The 20,617-nt window shown below is 40.7% G+C and overlaps 1 protein-coding gene across 1 annotated transcript; it reads right to left on the reverse strand.

The window, feature by feature from the left end:
• Positions 1 to 2,528: 2,528 nt before the first annotated feature.
• LOC306851743 (calcium-activated chloride channel regulator 1-like) lies at positions 2,529 to 19,380 on the reverse strand (the record flags this gene model as incomplete). Its single annotated transcript, XM_079388179.1, has 15 exons — positions 2,529 to 2,747; positions 8,770 to 9,119; positions 9,269 to 9,487; positions 13,085 to 13,231; positions 13,359 to 13,623; positions 13,841 to 14,056; positions 14,143 to 14,249; positions 14,347 to 14,527; positions 14,618 to 14,842; positions 14,997 to 15,224; positions 18,270 to 18,438; positions 18,531 to 18,636; positions 18,757 to 18,907; positions 19,013 to 19,150; positions 19,264 to 19,380. The coding sequence occupies 15 exons, from the start codon at positions 19,378 to 19,380 to the stop codon at positions 2,529 to 2,531; spliced, it is 2,838 nt and encodes a 945-aa protein (XP_079244305.1).
• Between the last annotated feature and the right edge of the window lie 1,237 nt (positions 19,381 to 20,617).

Raw genomic sequence — 20,617 nt, forward strand, 5'->3', positions numbered from 1 at the left:
TCGTATCCCAGTCCTTTTCTGTTTAGTTTTTTTTGTGCTGTGTTGGCCTTTTTGTTTCTATTAAATTCCCTCACCTGCATTTGGACCCAGGCTCCGTCTTTTCCACGGCACCCTCGCAGCGTACCGTGACACTTTTTCTCCCCCATAAAACACTTAAAGTAGGCTAATGAATGAATACAGTGATTTAAAAATAACAAATCTGTTTACAGTTTATGTTATGCAGTTTATTTTCTCGCAGGCAAAACATTAAAAAAATAAAAACAATAAAAATAATGTTGCTCATATTTCTGTGTGTAGTGTATGCTTTTAATAAAATATAAAACTTGAGCTTTTTATATATATATATATTAAGCCACATTAAGTGCACATTTCTATGGGGGAGAAAACCCTTATTCAATTCTACTCATATTTTGCGCTTGCATGTAAACAATACATATTTTTAATATATATATAATATAGCATTTTTGGTCTTTTTTTATCATCTTTATTAGGCTGCGTTAAGCATTTTATGAACCACTGCTGTTCCGTTCTGGGCTTATCTGCTTTTCTGTGCATAATATAAACTGTAAACAGAATTGGTATTCATTCATATAGCCTACTTTAAGCATTTTCTATGGGGGAGAAAAAGTTTAACGTGCAAGGTGTTGCATTCATATTCATATTGAATTCATATTCTGGGCTATTCTGCTTTTTTAATAGTAATATTAATAAGGTTATTAATATTAGCCTAATAATTTTATTAGTATTTATTATTATCGAATTTGGTCCTCCAGTGTCACTGTCTTAATACATTAAGGCACATTAAGCATTTTAGATTGTGAACATTTGGGAGCTGTAACCACTACAAGCTGTAATGTGAACATGAAGAGTTTTTTTGTTTTTTTTCGAACTCAACTGGTTTTGCGAGGGAACGTAAATATCTTTGCGAGAGAATGCAAAAATAATAAAAAAAATTCCTTCCACCTCAAATTTTTTACACTCACCCCGAATTTTTCCCGCCACCATGTCCCTTAAGGGGCTCCATGCATTTGTATATATGTAATATACCAATAGATTGCAGGAAAGTTATTAATTTCTTCAAAAGCAGATGTTAGTCATTTGTGTACATGTAATATGCAGTAGTTAAAATAGCTTATGTGGACTTTAAGCCATGTTCACAATCAATGAAGTAGAAATATGTACATTTGTCAAATTATCAGTGCTGTTATTTCTACAGTATATGTTCAATATTTTTATGTTCAATATTTCATTTAGGTAATTAAAATAGCTATTCAGCCAAGCAACCATCCCAACTCTTCAACATTCCTTGTGCAGTGTCCTGGATCCAGTTCAGTTACAGATTCCTACTTCCACTCCAGTCCCAGTTCATAGTGCAGCACTGACGTCAGATTTTCACATACCCTGGGGTAAGATGACACCAAATTTAAGAACATGTCTTGCACAAGGAAAGCGACCTGAAACCTCAGATGGGAGAACGTGGTTAGGGTGATTGTGGATTCCATCAGAGAGGTGTGTTTAAATCCAACCAAGCAACATTGTTCAGAAACAGTCAGTCATCCAGAAACAGTTTTAGTGACAAAACAGAAGAGGGAACGTTAATTGGGTGTGGTTACTACTCTTTGTTGTGTCAGTTGAAGACAAGGGTGGGAACATCTTAACCGGAACAAAACAATATGGCTCGATTTAGAAAACCTAAACAAACAGGAGGTGAAGTGGATGATAGCCAACCCTCAACATCTAAATCCGCTAAACTGGATAGCTGGTTGTGTGAAGTGGAACCCTACTGAACTTCCTGAAGAGGAACATGTTGAGTGTTTAGAAGTAAAGAGAAAGGAGATGCTATTTTCACAAGAAGGACCTTTTGCAGCTGAGCGCAACAAAGTCCAAGAATGAATGAAAATGACATTCATTGCGCAACGTAACAGCATTAATGCCCTCCACCCAGTATCTCAGATCTTCAGGAAAAGTGGCCTTTTCTCTTCATGAAGAGATTCTCATGTGCTCATTTCAAGGAACTGAGTGGGACTGATCCTGACCTCAGATTAAAGAAATCCCTTTGTAGCAAAGGGGAAAAGATTCTCTGCTTCTTCAAAAATCTATATTCCAGGTGGGTAAAAGAAGTTCGAACAATCCTCAAAGACATTGACAGAGAGGGTAGAGATGTTAAACTTTACCTTTGTTTATTTACAGGATATAGCACTTTTAACAATACAGATTGTGTCAAAGCACTTAACCGTATCAAATTGGAGGATAGAGTGTCAGTAATGTATAAAAATAAGATTAAGCACTCAATTTTCAGTTAAAGGCATTTCATTATTGAATTCAGAGATGTCATTGTCTAGCTCAGTTTAGTTTAAATAGTATCTGTGAAATCAAATTGACGATAATCGCTAGAAATTAAGTGTCCCCAACTGAGCAAGCCAGAGGCGACAGCTGCAAGGAACCAAAACTCCCTCTGTCACAGAATGGAGAAAAAAACCCTGGGAGAAACCAGGCTTAGTTGGGGGGGGCAGTTCTCCTTTTTTCTTCTATCGTGACATAAACGCCGTGCCCTGATAAGTGAGAATCTCCTTGGGGATTCCCACTTGGGAGATAATGCGAAACAGGGTGTCCGCCACACTCTTTGCAGAAATGGTGCGCAGTGGCACTGCTTCCGGATATCGTGTTGCATAATCTACCAGAACTAATGCAAAATGATGGCCGCGTGCTGAATGTTCTAATGGCCCGATGAGGTCCATACCAATTCTCTGGAAGGGGACCATAATGGCAATGACCTTTATCACACTTCCGCGTTCGAAAAGCGGAAGATTGAAATAGAAGCGTAAAAGAACTTCCTCTGCAGCCTCTATCAATGGCTGTGCCCATAGCACGGCATTGTTGTGGATTATTTATGTAGAATTCAGCACTTATACGTCTTCTAAAGACACCAATCTCAATTTACAACACTTAATTGAGTATTATGAAACAAAGGAATATGTTGTCACGATATCCCGATGCGTATTTCGTGACTTTAACAGGAGCGCGCGAGGCATACTGTATGTGTATAGGCAATTCTTCACTGTCTGATCATCTTACTTCATTACAGAACAGCGAGAAAACTATACAAATAACATATCACATTAAAAAGCATTAAAATTAGCCAAAGTTTAAAACATTAATTATGACTAAAGGCTGTTGTAACGGTCCGGTGGTTGTGGAAAAAGGCGCTCGACAAAAGCATAAACGAAAGTAGGACTCTTTTAATAAACTGCATCAACACACCTTAGGCACATTGTTAACTCAAGATCAGACAAACACAAAGGCAAAACTGAGGACTTATAAAGGGGCTGGAACAAACGAGGAAACAAGGTAATTGAATCAAACACAGGTGATGAATATAACTAGTTAACAAAACTAGGTCAGAAACTAAAACAGGAAGAACCAAATAAGGACAAAAAGGAAACTAAACAAACAGTTCTGTTACAGATATCGCCCCCCTCCCGGAAGGTGCGTCCCGCACCGTAACAGTAACATCGGGGAGGGGGGGTGGGCGTCCTGGAGGCTGGAGCAGGACCAGGATGGGACAGGGAAGCCTCCAGGACGGATCAGGAGCCTTGGGAGACCATGGCAGGACTGGAGATTCGGGAGGCCATGGCGGATCCGGGGCCTTGGGAGGCCATGGCAGGACTGGAGATTCGGGAGGCCATGGCGGATCTGGAGTCTTGGGAGGCCATGGCAGGACTGGAGATTCGGGAGGCCATGGCGGATCTGGAGCCTTGGGAGGCCATGGCAGGACTGGAGATTCGGGAGGCCATGGCGGATCTGGAGTCTTGGGAGACCATGGCGGATCAGGAGTCTTGGGAGGCCATGGCAGGACTGGAGACCTGGGAGGCCATGGCGGATCAGGAGACACGGGAGGCCATGGCGGATCAGGAGACACGGGAGGCCATGGCGGATCAGGAGACACGGGAGGCCATGGCGGATCGGGGTCCTTGGGCGGCCTTGGCGGATCGGGGTCCTTGGGCGACCATGGTGGATCTGGATCCTCGGGCGGCCATGGCGGGTCGGGGTCCTCGGGCGGCCTTGGCGGATCGGGGTCCTCGGGCGGCCTTGGCGGATCGGGGTCCTCGGGCGGCCTTGGCGGATCGGGGTCCTTGGGCGGCCTTGGCGGATCGGGGTGCTCCGTGGCCTTGGCCCTTGGCCTGGCCACACAGACTGAGACTATATGGCCCCCCCCCCCCCAAATTTCTTTGGGAAAGTTCCCCTCTGGGGGCCACATTGGAGGAGAGGGTTCTTGAGGGCGCTCTGGAGGAGCGGACTCTTGGGGCCGCTCTGAAGGAACGGGCGCTTGAGGGCGCTCTGGAGGAGCGGGCGCTTGGGGGCGCTCTGGAGGAGCGGACTCTTGGGGGCGCTCTGGAGGAGCGGACCCCTGGGGGCGCTCTGGAGGAGCGGACTCTTGGGGGCGCTCTGGAGGAGCGGACTCTTGGGGGCGCTCTGGAGGAGCGGGCACTTGAGGGCGCTCTGGAGGAGCGGGCACTTGAGGGCGCTCTGGAGGAGCGGGCACTTGAGGGTGCTCTGGAGGCGCGGAGCTGGACGGAACCAGCGGAGACGAAGGAGAGCTGGACGGGACCAGCGTAGATGCAGGAGGGCGCTCTTGCAGCGCGGACACTTGAGGGCGCTCTTGCAGCGCGGACACTTGAGGGCGCACGGGAGGCGCGAAGCTGGATAGGACCAGCGGAGACGAAGGAGGGCTGGATGGGACCAGCGGAGACGCAGGAGGGCGCTCTTGCAGCGCAGACACTTGAGGGCGCTCTTGCAGCGCGGACACTTGAGGGCGCTCTTGCAGCGCGGACACTTGAGGGCGCACGGGAGGCGCGAAGCTGGATAGAACCAGCGGAGACGAAGGAGGGCTGGATGAGACCAGCGGAGACGCAGGAGGGTGCTCTGGCAGCACGGACACTTGGGGGCGCTCTTGCAGCGCGGATTCAAAGGGGCGCTCTTGTAGCGCGGACATTAGAGGGCGCGCTTGCAGCGCGGACATTAGAGGGCGCGCTTGCCGCGCGGACATTAGAGGGCGCGCTTGCCGCGCGGACATTAGAGGGCGCGCTTGCAGCGCGGACATTAGAGGGCGCACGGGAGGTGCGGGGCTGGACGGGACCAGCGGGAAATCAGGTGGGCTGGACGGGACCATCATCGCCGTAAACGGCGCAACGTTCATCGCCTGTTGCGGCGGTTTCCACATCGCCGCGGGCGGAACATACTTCGCCGGGGATAAGGCTCCGGCTCGGGGTCGGAGACTCTCCAGACACCGGATGACGGCTTCTCTCCAAGTGAGGTCGGAGGTGTCTGGGAGCTCTCGCTGCTGGTGGAGCGTGAGTCCGAGCCGGAGCAGCATCTTGAGGGTTCCGTCTTCTAGAGTGCTGGTGAGGGCGAGAGGCGCAAACGCCAACATGAAGCTCACTGGGTCCCGGTTGGCGTAAGCCAAATCAAAAAATCGCGCCGGTTCGCCCATCTTCGGTTGCGGTCTGATCTTCTGTAACGGTCCGGTGGTTGTGGAAAAAGGCGCTCGACAAAAGCATAAACGAAAGTAGGACTCTTTTAATAAACTGCATCAACACACCTTAGGCACATTGTTAACTCAAGATCAGACAAACACAAAGGCAAAACTGAGGACTTATAAAGGGGCTGGAACAAACGAGGAAACAAGGTAATTGAATCAAACACAGGTGATGAATATAACTAATTAACAAAACTAGGTCAGAAACTAAAACAGGAAGAACCAAATAAGGACAAAAAGGAAACTAAACAAACAGTTCTGTTACAGCTGTATAGAAGGATTAAATTAAAGGTTTAGGGCAAACTTGTTGTATTAAACATAATGCTCACATTTTTCAAGCGCTCACTTTATGCTGCAATCCTCTATAATTGCATCAAATTGAAGTTGTTCAAATAAAGAAATATTTCCAGCCCATAGACGATAATTAAAAATAAGTTTGATCATCTTAATCAAGTTTTTCTCCGTGATTGCATGCAATGATTGAATATCATTATACTGTGAACAAGAGCAGGAGGTTAATCACAATAAATATATTTCAAAAATAATATTAAAAATAAAATTAAATCAGTATTCCTCTGGCAGCTGCGTGCTCTTCATTAATCTGATGGCAGCGCTGACAGTTGCGTCACTCAGATAGGCTAATGTTACACATTAAAATGAAGGATGACATACATGGTATGGAATCGGTATAAATACGCAGCTTTAACATTGACGTTTATTGTGTTTAACGTTAGTTTAATTAGTTTAATTTTCTTCACAAAACTGGAGTCTGTCCATTGTCAATAAAGCAAGCAGAAATTCCTTTACGCTACTGATCGGAGCCGGACATAACGACATGCGGACTGTGATAAAGGCCTATGGCACTTTTGAAATGGCCGGAGGGTTAACCAGCTGACATTTATGACATGCCGCATGCCATGGCAATAACTCTGCCCTCTCTCTCGTTTCCTCTGAGTCAGCCTGAGACGTTCCCGGAACAACTCCGTGCTGTGGGGCTCGAGGGGGTGCGTTGCCCCATGATCTAGGGGCAGGAGTAGGGCAGAAAAGAGAGGGGAAGGGTTTGGAGAGAGATTAGCGAGGGGCTCGCCGACCTCCGGGCACGCCACCAGATGATCCTCAGCCAGCTGGATTGCCTGATCCAGCGATGTCAGACGGTGGCACTGGACCCGCTCGGGTCTACTAAACCTTTAATTTAATTCTGTTGAACCTACAAGGTGAACTGTCTGCTAAAGTAGTGTGCAGTTACTCTTTCAATCAGATGCGCGTCCTATGCTGCATTCGTTACTATCCACCTTATTCTTCATGTAAAAATTGGTGTGGCCATTTGTACATTTTATGGGTCTTGATTCTGGTCTCATTCACTTACAGCTATTTTTAGCTGTACAAAACCGCTCGTTTTGCTGCTCGATACTGCAAATTGGTGTGTCTTACCATATTATTTTAGTGTATTTTAATTATGAACACACTGGTTTGTAATGCAAACAGTTTTATCATTTACTACACATTGTTATTCTCACTATTTCCCTATAGCGGATAATGAACCAGAAGTTTCGCCCATATGCTTACTTCCGCATTAGGTTCCAGGCGTGTTTTAGGCAGGAAGTTTAAGTGTAATTCAGTGATGCAACAAAGCCTAATGTGAGTTATATTAGTTAGCATTTTAGAGTTTCCTCTTAATAAAATCATATGGCATGATCTAAAAAAAATTCATGAAACTTAAGAGTTACAGAATTATTTACAGATCAGAACAAGAACATGTTCAGATTTGTGGCTTTACCTGCATTGTGTTTCTAGACAGCAACAAGGCCAAATTCATATTTTTTTATCAAAGGTATTTGATGCAAATTATATGTACGTGAAAGGAAAATGTAAGTGTGTGAGAGTGCCAGAATGAATGTGGCTTGTACAGCCCCTCATAAAAAAATAATAATAAATAAATAAAATAAAATAAAAATCAAACTAATAAAAATAATGATTGGTTTTTAATTGTGAACTTATTTTGTTATAAGTTGGGGCAGTCGCAGTCGTAAAGACGTCATCTTTATAGGCCTAATGAATAGAGAGTTGGACTTGTAAACCGAAGGTCGTGGGCTCGAGTCTCAGGTCCGGCAGGGATTGTAGGTGGGGGAGTAAATAACCAACACTCTCTCCACCCTCAATACCACGACTGAGGTGAGACCCTTGAGCAAGGCACCTAACCCCCAACTGCTCCCCGGGCGCCCACTGCTCCAGGTGTATGTTCACTACGGTGTGTATGCTTGGATGGGTTAAATGCAGAGCACAAGTTCTGAGTATGGGTCACCATACTTGGCCACACACCACTTCCCCTTATGGGCGTTCACTATCAGACCAGACATTAAATCTCATTATATAACAATGAGTTTACGACTAACTTTCATTCCAGTACAGTACAACAAAAAGCAAGCAAGGCATTTTGAGAAAGTATACACTTTATTTTGTCTGGTTTTTTTTTGTTGTTTTTTTATAATCTTGCTGTAAACACATCTACATAAAACCATAACTTGAAAGGTGAAGAAAAATAAAAGAAAACCATTATTCAAAGAAACACACAACTGCCAAAAACACCAATACATAAAAAGGATAACAAAGTAGAAGTATACAACAAAGATCTCAAAACATTTTTAGGAGTGTATTTTAGAAGTGTTTTGAAAGTGCTGTTAAAATGTGACATTTAATTAATGGTATTTATTTATTTGGAAAAAGAAAAGAAAGAAAATGGAACTATGAGAAACAACACTAGATATTACATTAGGTAACAAAGCAATGTTATTCAACCACAAGTTGGAGCAGAAATCGCACGAGGCAGCAAACGTTACTGTTTTCTAATTAGAATTTGGTCATCTTCCACCAGAGGCACTTGAAAGCAAAATAAGTCATTGAGACACAGACAGTTCAGGATTTGTTTTGTATTACAGTGGACAAATGTACACCTAACTGAATAATTATGAAACTATATTCAGTCCACAAAATCCTACGTGATAGACAGAAACATAAATCCTTCTTAATCTGTGCAAGATTACATATGCTGCAAAAATATTAAAAGAATAAGAAATTATGTTTGATGAAATTGATTATATTAAGAAAGGTTTTAAAGCTGCTGGATGTACATAGTTATTTTTAAATTAGGTATAATGATTGTTGGGACATTCATTTGCAATTATTAATGCCATATCACTTTGAGCAGAGCGTTTTCTGCGTTTCACGACACATACGACTACAGCAACAATAAAGCATATGACCATAGTTACCACACACAGAGAAATGACAAGAACTGTCAAGTTCATGCCTGGGTTTGATGTTACTGGAAGTCTTGGAGCAGGGAGGATCTTTGAAGCTTGAGCAATGTTGGAGGTTTCAGATTTTGCTTTTTGTTTGTCCTCCGACTGAACTGCAAAGAAGAGTGTGGTGCCATTTTGGATTGTGATATTGAGATTGAATGAATGCTGTTCAACTGATCCAGCCTTCTGAGGTGAGACAGCAGTTGTGTTGACTACATGACAATTGCTGAAGTTGAATCGAAGCATTTTAATGTCAAAGCTCCACCTGATCTCATAGGATTTAGCTTAAAGGAACACACACACACACACATATACACACAGTGCAAGACAATTAATGATACATTATTTCATGATGTAACTTTAAAACAACTCTTATTTTGTCAGCAAAGATGAAAAACATTTTAAATACTGCTATAGTAATTGTATGGGTTACCTGTCCCTTGGTCGAGGTCCTCACCAGGAGCTGTCCAGTTGAGAAGCACAGTGTCCTCCTGGATCTCAGCACTCAGATCTGTGATTCTGTTAGGAGGAAAATTTGGTGGAGTTGTGCCCGAAAGTTTCACCTCAAAACTCTCTCCGGTGTCTGTTCTGGTAAAGTTTCCAACATCAAGTGGTTCTTCAAAAACGGGAGGCTTTGGAGGGTTCAGCTGCACTACAATTGAAATTAGAGGAGCCACCTGAATTTATTTATTATTATTTATATTTTTAGCCACACATCTTTATAGGTAATTACAGTATATTGGCATTTATATAACAGGTAGTTCCACTTTTTGCATTAATTCTTTGCAGGGACGAGGCCAGACACTTTTAGGTGGGTGGGCCTTCATAAAACAGGGTGGGCAAAATTAAAAGTACTGTATGAAAGCTGCACGCCAAATTATGGAAAATAAATAAATAAAAAACAATGCAGCACAATGCTTCAAAAACAATAAGCACCACAACAACCCAACTATGAGAAACACACAATTTTATTTTTATTTTTTTTTTCGTATTTTCTATTAAGTATAATGACACTATAAGAATTAGATTATTTTTTTTTTAAATAACTATAAACATTAAGAAAATTGACTTACATTTACACGTCCTCCTACAATATTAGTCTGAGACGACAGGGCTTCTGGTTAAACACAGAGATGATCTCGTCATAATCAAGTGTCTGTCAGTTCACATTCAAAAGTGAGCAGAGTGAACAAATTGCTTAGGCGAACAGTAAGCATTGAGGACCGTAGACATGTTTTTATGCGGTTTGTTGTGGAGAAAAATCTTTCGACACTGCATGATGTCATCAGGAGAGTAATGAGTGATCGTATCATTTTGTTGATGTTTGGAAAGATGTCCTCAGGACTGATATCCAGCACTTCCATGAGTGATGGGAGGCACTGTCAAGCATCTGCCTTCTGTTTTAGCTGCTGCATGAACACTGTGAGCTCAGCATCACCAATGTCTATGTTACAGTGTTTACTTGCAACTGTTAGTGAGTTTCTGTCTCCGAAAGCTTTTGAACCGGGTAAACAGGCAACAGCAGCACTGTTGTAAATGAACGGCTGTTCCCTGGTTTGGCGATCCAACACCTCATTCCACAGATGCCTCAGATCTTCATCACTTTTAATGCTGTCAATTTTCCCAAGAGCTTGTGATTACGGAGACAGACAATTTAGCAGGAAGTTTCCTTTCTCAGGAGGCAGCAACGTCCATTTTGTGGACTTCATGTTTTTCCATCAGGTCAAGTGTTAATTTAAGCTCTTCCTCAAAATCCTGATTTGTATTGTCTCTGAACACTCGATTTCAGTCCCTCAATTAAATGAATGCAGTCTGTGACAGATACAATTTTTTTTTCTAAATGTTACTAGAAGAAACAAGAACTTTTTTGTTTGCATTTGCTGCAAACGAGAGTCAGCTTCTAGTTTAGAAGCTGACTCTCTAGTTTAGTGGTCAAGTATTTGACCACTGCTGCTTTCAGAATACTCAGTAAATGTTTCTAGGATCACATCAAGTAGTGTCAGGATCTTGGTGAACGAGCACGACTTAGAGCCCCACCTTGTGTCCACTGACCGCTCCAACTCCGCTCCACTGCCGTGCTGGATTCAACTCCTTTTGAATATCCATAAATCGTGCATGATGATTACTTCCAGTCATGAAGCCATGACAGAATTAGGTGTTTCAAAGAATGTACTGACGTGTCTATATACTTTTGCAACGCTGCTTAAAACGAGATTAAGGCGGCGAGAACAGTGTACATGAGGAAAAGTATGTTTAAGAATAGTCTGCACTCCTCCTTTTGCACCTGACATCACAGAAGCACCGTCAAAACAAAATCCCACACATAACTCACGATCCAGGTCAAGTGGCGTTAACACCTGAAGTATATGCTCTAAAATGGCATCAGCCGTCATGTCGGCATACTAGGACCCCGAGGAGTCGCTGGAGGACTACATCGACCTAGCTCTGCAGGTGAGCGGCTCAGCCCTCAGGGTGGAGTTAGCTGCGCAGCCCGTTCACAGTTCTCCCGAGGCGGCGATCCAGGGGGCGGTGGAGGCGTCGGCGGCTGCGCCCAGTGCCTCGCGCCTGCTTCCGAAGCATCCTGGGCTGATGCGCAGCGTGCGGGAACCCCCGCTGATGTCGGTGCGAGCGGTGGTGACCACTCACATTCCTCCCGAGACAGCGATGCCCGCTCACGAAGCTCCCGAGAGAGCGGTGTTCGCTCACAAAGCTTCCAAACACAACGCTGTGGTGGCCGCTGGTTCTGCCCTGGGTCTCCATCCCGCCGGCACTGCCTCAGGCCCCAGGTTCCCTTCCGCTATACGGGCCTGGCCCACCATCCCTCCCCCTGTTCCACCTCCCTCTGGACTTTTGGGGGTTTTGGTGGAACGTCTGGAAGCCGTTCCTTAAAGGAGGGGTCATGTCATGAGTCCGGGCCCTGCGCTTCTCCCTGTCGCCACCAGAGGTCACCATCTCCCTTCCTCCCGGACTCATCTCCGTAATCACATACACCTGCCACATCACATACACCTGCTTAACCACACACACCTGTACACTTCACACTCCCAGCTGTTCCCCATTTACCACAGACTACAGTATATAGTCTCCCCTCTCCCACCACTCTGCCTGGGTTCGTCATTAATATTTCATGTGAGTGTAATTCTAGTGTTTGCTCGGGTCTGGGATACATGCACTGTGTTGCCGTTTTGGTATCCCAGTCCGTTTCTGTTTTGTTTTTGTGCCGTGTTGGCCTTTTCGTTTCAATTAAAGAGCACCTTCCCTGCACTTGGACCCTGACTCCATCTTTTTTGCGGTGCTTCTTCGCCGTTCCGTGACAGTTTCTTGCTGCAGTCCAATTGGTATATTAAATTTACGCTTTTTAAAGTATTGACTAATTGATATTTGCTTCACAATTTTAAAATTAAACTCAAACACACAATTACTACTATTTCATCTTTACGTCGTAAAGTGGGCGGTAGTAACTGAACCTGACGAATCATATTTAACTTTTATTTTTGACAAGTATTTGATAAATTGCATTTAATAATTCTTTATATATAAATATATAAAGTTATAATGTGATAAGACAGTTGTTGTTATTATTATTGTTAATTAAATTATTATTTGGAAAATCACTCATTTCCAAGGCCCACCCAGGCCCACCCGTAGCTTCGCCACTGATTCACTGACTATTTCTTCGGGTTACACCAAAAAAGTGTCTTCATGAGTGAATAACTGAATCATTAACACAAACATTTTGTTCAAAACAGATTAATTCAGGAACAAAACTTTATGATTGACAAGCTGCATTCCAACTGACATGGTCCCTATGTAGTGTTTACTGCTTCCTAATCACTGAGCTCAGGATATGTGTTGAAGTCCACTTGACAAAATGCGTTCATTTGGGACACCCTGTAATGCCATCAAACATACCACATGAAGAGTTTGTGGTTTGATGACATACTTCTGTGATTATAAACATTTAATTAATATAATTTGTCATACTATTTTTTAATATCTAATCTGAAAATGAATGAAGTTGGGTTATATATTTAATTTATCTTACATGATCGTATTGTAGAACCTCATTTAAGATTGCATAATAGCCTGTAAAGTTATTAATTGAGGAATTAACTATGTATAAGAGCAATATCAATCTCGTCTCAATATAAATATTGATATTGCTCTTATACAGTACATAGTTAATTCCTCAATTAATAACTTGACAGGTTATTATGCTATGAAGATGTGATGTGATGTCTGGTTTTACCATTTATCACACATCCAGGTATGTATAGGACAGCAAATCTGGTTCGTCCATCTTGATTCTTCACTCTTACTTTCAAGCTGCTTCTCCCATTTACCATCTTTATGAAATATCTGGAATAGATTCCATCATCTTGAAAAGCATCAGCTCCTGTGAAAGATGGATTTCTGATTTATTTGCTAAAGTTGGGAAAAGTGCCTTACACTTAATTTTATTTATTTGTTTAATTTAATTTTATTATTATTTTTTAATTGACATTTTATTGTTGATAATTTACCTGCTCCGTTGTCAAGGAGTTGTATTGTATGTACGGAGCCAGTTTCTGACTCCAGCGTAGCCCAAACATCAGCATTTATTACAGGCCTGTAATTCTGACTAACCTCAGCAAACACTATCATGGGTTTAGTGCCATCACTGAACTGTTGGTCCATGTGGGTTTTGACAATGATAGGAGGAACATCAGCTTGTGTCGCTTGACTAGTTACTGTTATAGTCAAAGCCTGAAGTATTGTAGTTTGGATACTGTACTTCCAGTCCCCAGGCTACCAAACAAAAAAATAAAAGCAGATCAGTAAGGGTTTGCTGTAAGTGTATCAGCTCAATCATCAGTATTAAACTCCTTAGTCTGAAGTTGTTGTTAAATGTTTATTTAAAACTCTTGATGCCTTTTATTGTGTTTACGAAAAAACATTTAGGCCTTCATGTTAATGGTTTGAGCTATAAACATAATAAATAAATGGTCGATAAAGGTTATCATACCTCTGCAGTTCCTGGAACTTTTAAAGTGACGGTTTTCTGCAATAGATCATGACTCATATTTGTCTGAGTGTAGATTAAGCCACTTGGTGACTGTATATAAATACTAGGAAAACTTATTTCATAGATTATTACAAAGCTGGTTTTGTTCCCAACAGTCTGATCCACTGATACTGTCCCATTGAACCAATCAGATGTTCTTGCTCCAACACTCTCTAGCTAAAGGGATGATTAAAATGACTATGATTTATTACACTCTCAGAGTAATATAGGTATTGTGGGCAAAAAGGGAAACCTTTACATACCTGAACTGGTTCATTTGTGTAATCTCCAGTTGATAATGTAAGCGAAGCAAACGCGTCCATTAATTGGTTAGATGTGGTCTTATCATTGGGTGATAAAAATTGTCCCCCTGTTTTCATCATGTGACATTTTATCATAAACCGGTGCTTATATTATATAAACTGAGACAGATACAGTAAATTATTATTCGTGCTGATATCACTTACCAGTTTTGTTTGCCATTTCTGTTAGTGCATGAGCTGCACTGTTACTAAAAGCTAGTGTGTGTATGATGGCACCACTTTGTATTGCAGATGGAGCACAACCAGTAATGTTGTCCGTTGCCTGACCATCTGTCAGAAAAATGAGTTCATCTCCGAATGCATCCCCATTGTCCTCTCTAAGTATCTGAAGAAAAAAGGATCAATGACATAGACAAACTCTATATACCTCATATATCACATAAAACATAAAAATCCATACTAGTACAATTAATACCTGTAAGCCTAGAGTAAGGCCCAAGCACATGTTTGTTGATCCACTTGCTACTTTTGGCAACAATTTGATAAGATTTTCTCTTGTGGTGTCACTGTCAATAGTAGTCAAGCGGCTCAGAGTAGAAGCAAAAGTACTAAAGGTTACAATTCCAACCCTGGCTTGATCCTCAACGATGTTCCGCAGGAAATGTGTGGCAGCCTGCTGCTGTTGAAGAATTCTAGAGCCCTAGAAAATGGGTGAGAACAACAACAACATACATTTGTTTCTTACGGTTTCAAAGTTAGTTATCAAACTGTAATTTCAAAGCATTGGTAACATGAAAAGTTTGTCATGGTAGCATCTTTGTTTTCAGATGAATTTAATGTCTGTTATCACATACTCCCATGCTTCCTGAGACATCAAGGATGAGGCAAACGACCCGTTGCTTTCGCTGCACAATTTTGAAAGATGGTGGTGGTGGAGGGGACTGCAGTGGTTTCAGAGAACGGAGTACATCTTTATCCACAGAATCCTCAAATATTACAGTCCATGTTGCTTTCTCACATTTTTTGTTTTGCATGTTTGGAGCTTCATAATTGTGCTCATTTTCTTGACAAAATGCAGTCACCTGAAAATAGGATTTCCTTCATAAATAAAAGTGCATTACACAGCATAAGCATCTCAAATAATTTCGAAGTAAGTTCTGTGATTTACTTTCTGCATTTCTGACAAACCTGAGCAGATTTTAGGAAAGTGAGCACGGGAGGTATACACCAATAATGGACTGCAACATGAATAAATCATACAGGTTATGCAGTGTTACTGTTTATTGTTTCGCTCTTTGCTGCTGCTTTTATTCATGCTGGTGCATTTGTTTACTCTTTAGGCCTGTGGTTTTATGGTGAGCTCATCTTTTAGTTAATATATTGTGGTGGCTGTCATTCTGCTGCTTGTTTAGTGTTACGATTACTGTCTTTTTTCCCCCTGTCTTGTGTAAGGACTTTTCAGTTACTTCCTCTGGTGCATTCTTGTAGTCAGTTTACAGTTTTTCTGTTAGTTTGCCCTTCAATGTTCTCAAGTTTTTCCTTGCCAGTCAATATTTTTTTTCTGAAGAAGATACACATGTAGGCTATAGTGAGGAAAACCAAAATATTAAATGTCATGGATGTACTGTGTACTTACTGGGTAATCCGTTATTTTGTAGAGGGTGGTCAAAATGGCAATTTTCACCTGAGATTCAGAACCAAATCACAGGTGGGTAAAAAATTGCTTTTAGATATGGGGTCTTAACAAACCTTCCTTTTGGCATCTCAATTTTAAGGCCCTGTATGGTTCTGTTCCAGAGATATTGGTATCTAAACATGGCTATAGGAGTAAATTGTTAAATTATATACATTTTAAGGGGTCAAAAACCTAATGTGGATCCTTTTAAATGGGAATGTCTGATAAATAATGTTAAAACTAGAAAGGTATCTCGTTCCTATCTTGTGAGCATACCTGTCTTTTGGACTATGGTGGGTGCCATTATTTTGGTAAAGTGAAATGGTTGAACTCAGTGAGCTACTAGCACTACCTGTTGCTATTACCACAACACAACTCAGAAAATAAAATACTTATACAATGACCACAGCTACTGAAAGAGCTTACAGGTGGTAATGGATATAAGCATAGGCTTAAACCAAAGGTCGTAACATCGATTTTTTTCATCGAGTCTAAATACCTTAAAATTGAAGATTCCAAAAGAAAAAGTTTCTTAGGAACCAGAATCTAAAATCCTATTAAGATATATTTAATACTTCGAGTTACAGACATGCAAATTTTGGAAAAATGCTATTTATGGCACTCAAACAGGTATTTCCTATGCAATTGTCTTGATAGAGGGAGGCAATATTTCTAGTTTCAACATTGCTTATTCTTCATACATTACCCTTTAAATAAAACACGTATCAGCTGTTTACAAAGAGACCAACAAATGGTTTTCGACCACTGAAAGTGGATCATTTTCAACAATCTGAATATTGAGCCTCATTGAGGTCCCCATATCTCTGAAACGGAATGATATATGAAAATTATGATTCCAAAATAAAAGTATATTAGGAACTAGACTCTAAAATCATATTGAGATATCTTTAATACATCTTAAGTTATAGACACATAAACTTTGGGAAAATAATATTTATGGCACTCAGGTATGTTCAATGCAGTGTTTTTTTTTGGACCGAAGGAAACCAGATACATTTCTAGTTTCAACATTATTATATTTTTATTCAGACATTCCTCTTTAAAAGAAAATAAGTATCATCTATATGCAAAGTGACCCACATTTGGTTTTTGACCACAGTACTCCTGGAGCCATATTGAAATTTCAGTTTATTTTCCAACTCGCCCCAAATTTGCTCAATGGGGTTGAGGTCCGGACTTTGAGGGGGCCAGTAAATCATCTTCAGTGTTCCAGAAGACTCCTTTGTCACAGGGACTGTAGTTCCAGCAATAGTTGGTTTTATGGATTTTTGTTTTATATTGTAATGGCCAATACAACAAAAACAACTGAAAACTCCTAAACATGCCAAGTGTTCTAACAATTTTGGCCTCCACTGTATGTTTATCTTTCTTCAGAAAAAATAAATCAATAAATGAATAAAAATTCCCAAATTTGAGCCGGGGACTTCTGCTTGAGTTGAGACGGAATGACCCAACTGTAATCACGGTAAAGACGATTACAATTGGATACAGGAACATGGATTAGATATGCATGAATATTAATGTAACGTTATTATTATTGTGAAATAAACTGTATATGTGTGCTTTCGGTGCACATACAGTAGCTTTTTGTACAAGCACATTTCAGTATATGTTCGCATGTCTGATGAGTGTTTTATAAGAGTTTGCATTGCTCAATGGTGTTTATGTACATATGAGCATCAGACACTCCAAACACAGACACAAACACTCTCTCTGACAGAGGAACTGTTCACTGATGATGCCTAGTCGCCTTCAGATCACCACATTCAGAAAGTTTTTATTTTTGTATTTTGGTCTGTTGCATCCCCAGGTGGTCCTGTTTGTTATTGCAGATTGACATTTAGGTACTTAGGTACACAAAAAAACTCTAAACAAATGTATATATTTTTTTCCTCACGTTATTTGCTGTTGCACTGTATACATAAATTAGGAATTATGAAAATGTAGATTTTGTTTTTTTATTTACCTTGGAAAAAAAGCTTGGAGAAGCATCCTCAAATTTAATTCTGAACTTGGTAAAACAATTATCTCTATGTAAAATATGTTTCAAGTTTTCAAAATATATATATTTTTTTTGCTTCTGTGCACTTTAGTTTTTCTTTAACTGTTTAGCATTAAATCATATTGGGATGTTTGCTAAAATTGTTGGATGTGGCAAAGCCTTACTTAGAAAATTTCCCAGCAGCCACCTTTGTATAACACCCCTGTGTTTTCCTTGTTCATTTGTCAGTTGTTTTTACACTGTAGCTGCTCTTGTTACATGTTTCATGGTTGGCTATTGTTCTCTGGCCCTGAGTGATCCTTTTGATCCAGACCACTATCCCTGCATGACTAAAACTATGACCAAGACTCATGTAGCTGACTCATAGTTTGTTGATATTTGTTACTGTAGACATATTCATGTGTGGATCTGTGTGTAATCAATACTTACAGTATCCAGACCCGGTAAGAACATAATGGAGCTGTTTGTGCTTTGATTTCTGTCCAGAAAAAACATGCACCCTTTGGTAGGTAGTGAAGTTTGTGGATCAATGCGGCACTGTTGAAGAGATCCTCCAGCAGTAATTTCATAAAACTGACCTTCAATATTTTTGCTACACCTAAAGATAAACAGGAAACCAATGGTTGAGAATGAGATCATTTCCAAAGAGATCATATGCTTTTTAATCATATGCTTTCTTTTAGTTATCACCTTGTAGCTTCAATACGGCCATTCGAGTGGTAAAATGGTTTTTCTCCATTGCATTCGTCATACACGCCCCATCTCACATGAGCCCATTCATGCACAAAGACTCTTCCTGCAAACAAACAAGAAAACTGCTTAAAAAACAAACATAATACTGAATAAATAGACCTTTCCGACTTCTCTTATTTCATGATAAATATTTAAATGTTGAAGGAATGTAAACAATGTTCACCTCTTGATCCATAAAGCTGAATTAAAGTATCATTCAGGAGGTATTCTGGGGTGAAATGAATGTACTCTCCCTCAGCTCCACATTCTCCATATTGATTAGTGTATGGTTCAAAACCGTATGCTGGATTAGGATTATCAATTCTTATTTTGGCCTGCAATTCACATAGAAATGGTCTGAGAATCATCCTATTCAAGTGACGTCATTTATTTGTGAAAAATATTTGGCAGGCAAGATAAAAGGGCATCATTCTCTGTACCTTTCCAAAGGACTCTGTTCTTGCTTTGGTAAAGTTTGTCCCATTCCACTGAGGTGGGACTAGTATTGTAGCTTCTTTGAAATAGACCTTTTTATCCAGTGCATTATAAAGGTAAATCGACCCCTCACTGACCATTTCCTGTCAGAAGAAATTAAAAGATAAAATGAGAAATTGTTTTAAAAAATAAAAAATCTCTAAAACCACTGAAGTACATGAAGTTTGTTAAATAGACAAAAAAAGAACATATTCACCTTGATTTTATCAATTAGTCTGTTATCCTGTGGTACTTTTGAACTGATTGCAATAACAACATCAACATAACCATTTCCATCTAGCTTGATTCCAGTGGAGGTGGACGACAGCAACATCCATAACAAGACAAACACTGTACGTGAGTCAATAGCTCCGGAGTACAGATGAACAGCAACCCCCGGACTCTGTTTTGAACAATGTCAAGTCAAATGGAAAGATTTTTTTACTGGCATGAACTGATGGTATCAATCAAATTTCTATCAGGAAAAAAATAAAGTCATCACAGTGTGAACATGTTTACTACTAATTTTATTCCTGTTTTGCATTGCATTTCTTTATTCATTTCTATGCAGTCCTCTCTGTTTGTATACTGCATAATCAACAACTAAGTTAAATGGTTTCTGTTGAATACATTCTCTTGAATATAAGTAACATTGCACCTGCATTTCTACTAACACTCATTGTTAGTAGTGTATAGGTGCATCTAAAAAAAATTGAATATTGTGAAAAAGTTAATTATTTTTTGTAACTAATTTCAAAAAGTGAAACTTTCATATATTCTAGATGCATTACATGTAAAGTAAAACATTTCAAAAGTTGTTTTGTTTTAATTTTGATGATTGAAGCTTACATTTCGTGAAAGTCAAAAATCCAGTATCTCAAAATATTAGAATATTTACATTTGAGCTTCTATAAATGACCATTCTTACAGTATAAATTCTGGGTATCTCTTGTTCTTTGAAACCACATATGGGGAAGATAATGGGGAAGACTGCTGACTTGGCAATGGTCCAGAGAACAATCACTGACACCTTCCACAAAGAGGGTAAGTCACAGAAGGTCATTACTGAAAGGGGTGGCTGTTCACAGAATGCTGTATCGAAGCATATTAAATGCAAAGTTGACTGGAAGAAAGAAATTGGGTAGGGAATGGCACACAAGCAACAGGGATGACCGCAAGCTCGAGAATACTGTCAAGCAAAGCCAATTCAAACACTTGGGAGAGCTTGACAAGGAGTGGACTGAAGCTGGAGTCAGTGCATCAGGAGTCACCACGCTCAAACATCTTCAGGAAAAGTGCTACCAAACCACTTCTGAAACAGAAACAGCATCAGAAGCATCTTACCTGGGCTAAGGAGAAAAATAACTGGACTGTTGCTCAGTGGTCTAAAGTCCTCTTTTCAGATAAAAGCAGTGATGATGTGGGGTGCTGTGGCTTATGCTGGTGTTGGTCCATTGTGTTTTATCAAGTCCAAAGTCAATGCAGCCGTCTACCAGGGGATTTTGAAGAACTTTATGCTTCCATCTGCTGGCAAGCTTTATGGAGATGATTACCTTTTCCAGCAGGACTTT

This window comes from Barbus barbus (genome assembly GCF_936440315.1).
Source record: "Barbus barbus genome assembly, chromosome: 31".
NCBI lineage: Eukaryota > Metazoa > Chordata > Actinopteri > Cypriniformes > Cyprinidae > Barbus > Barbus barbus.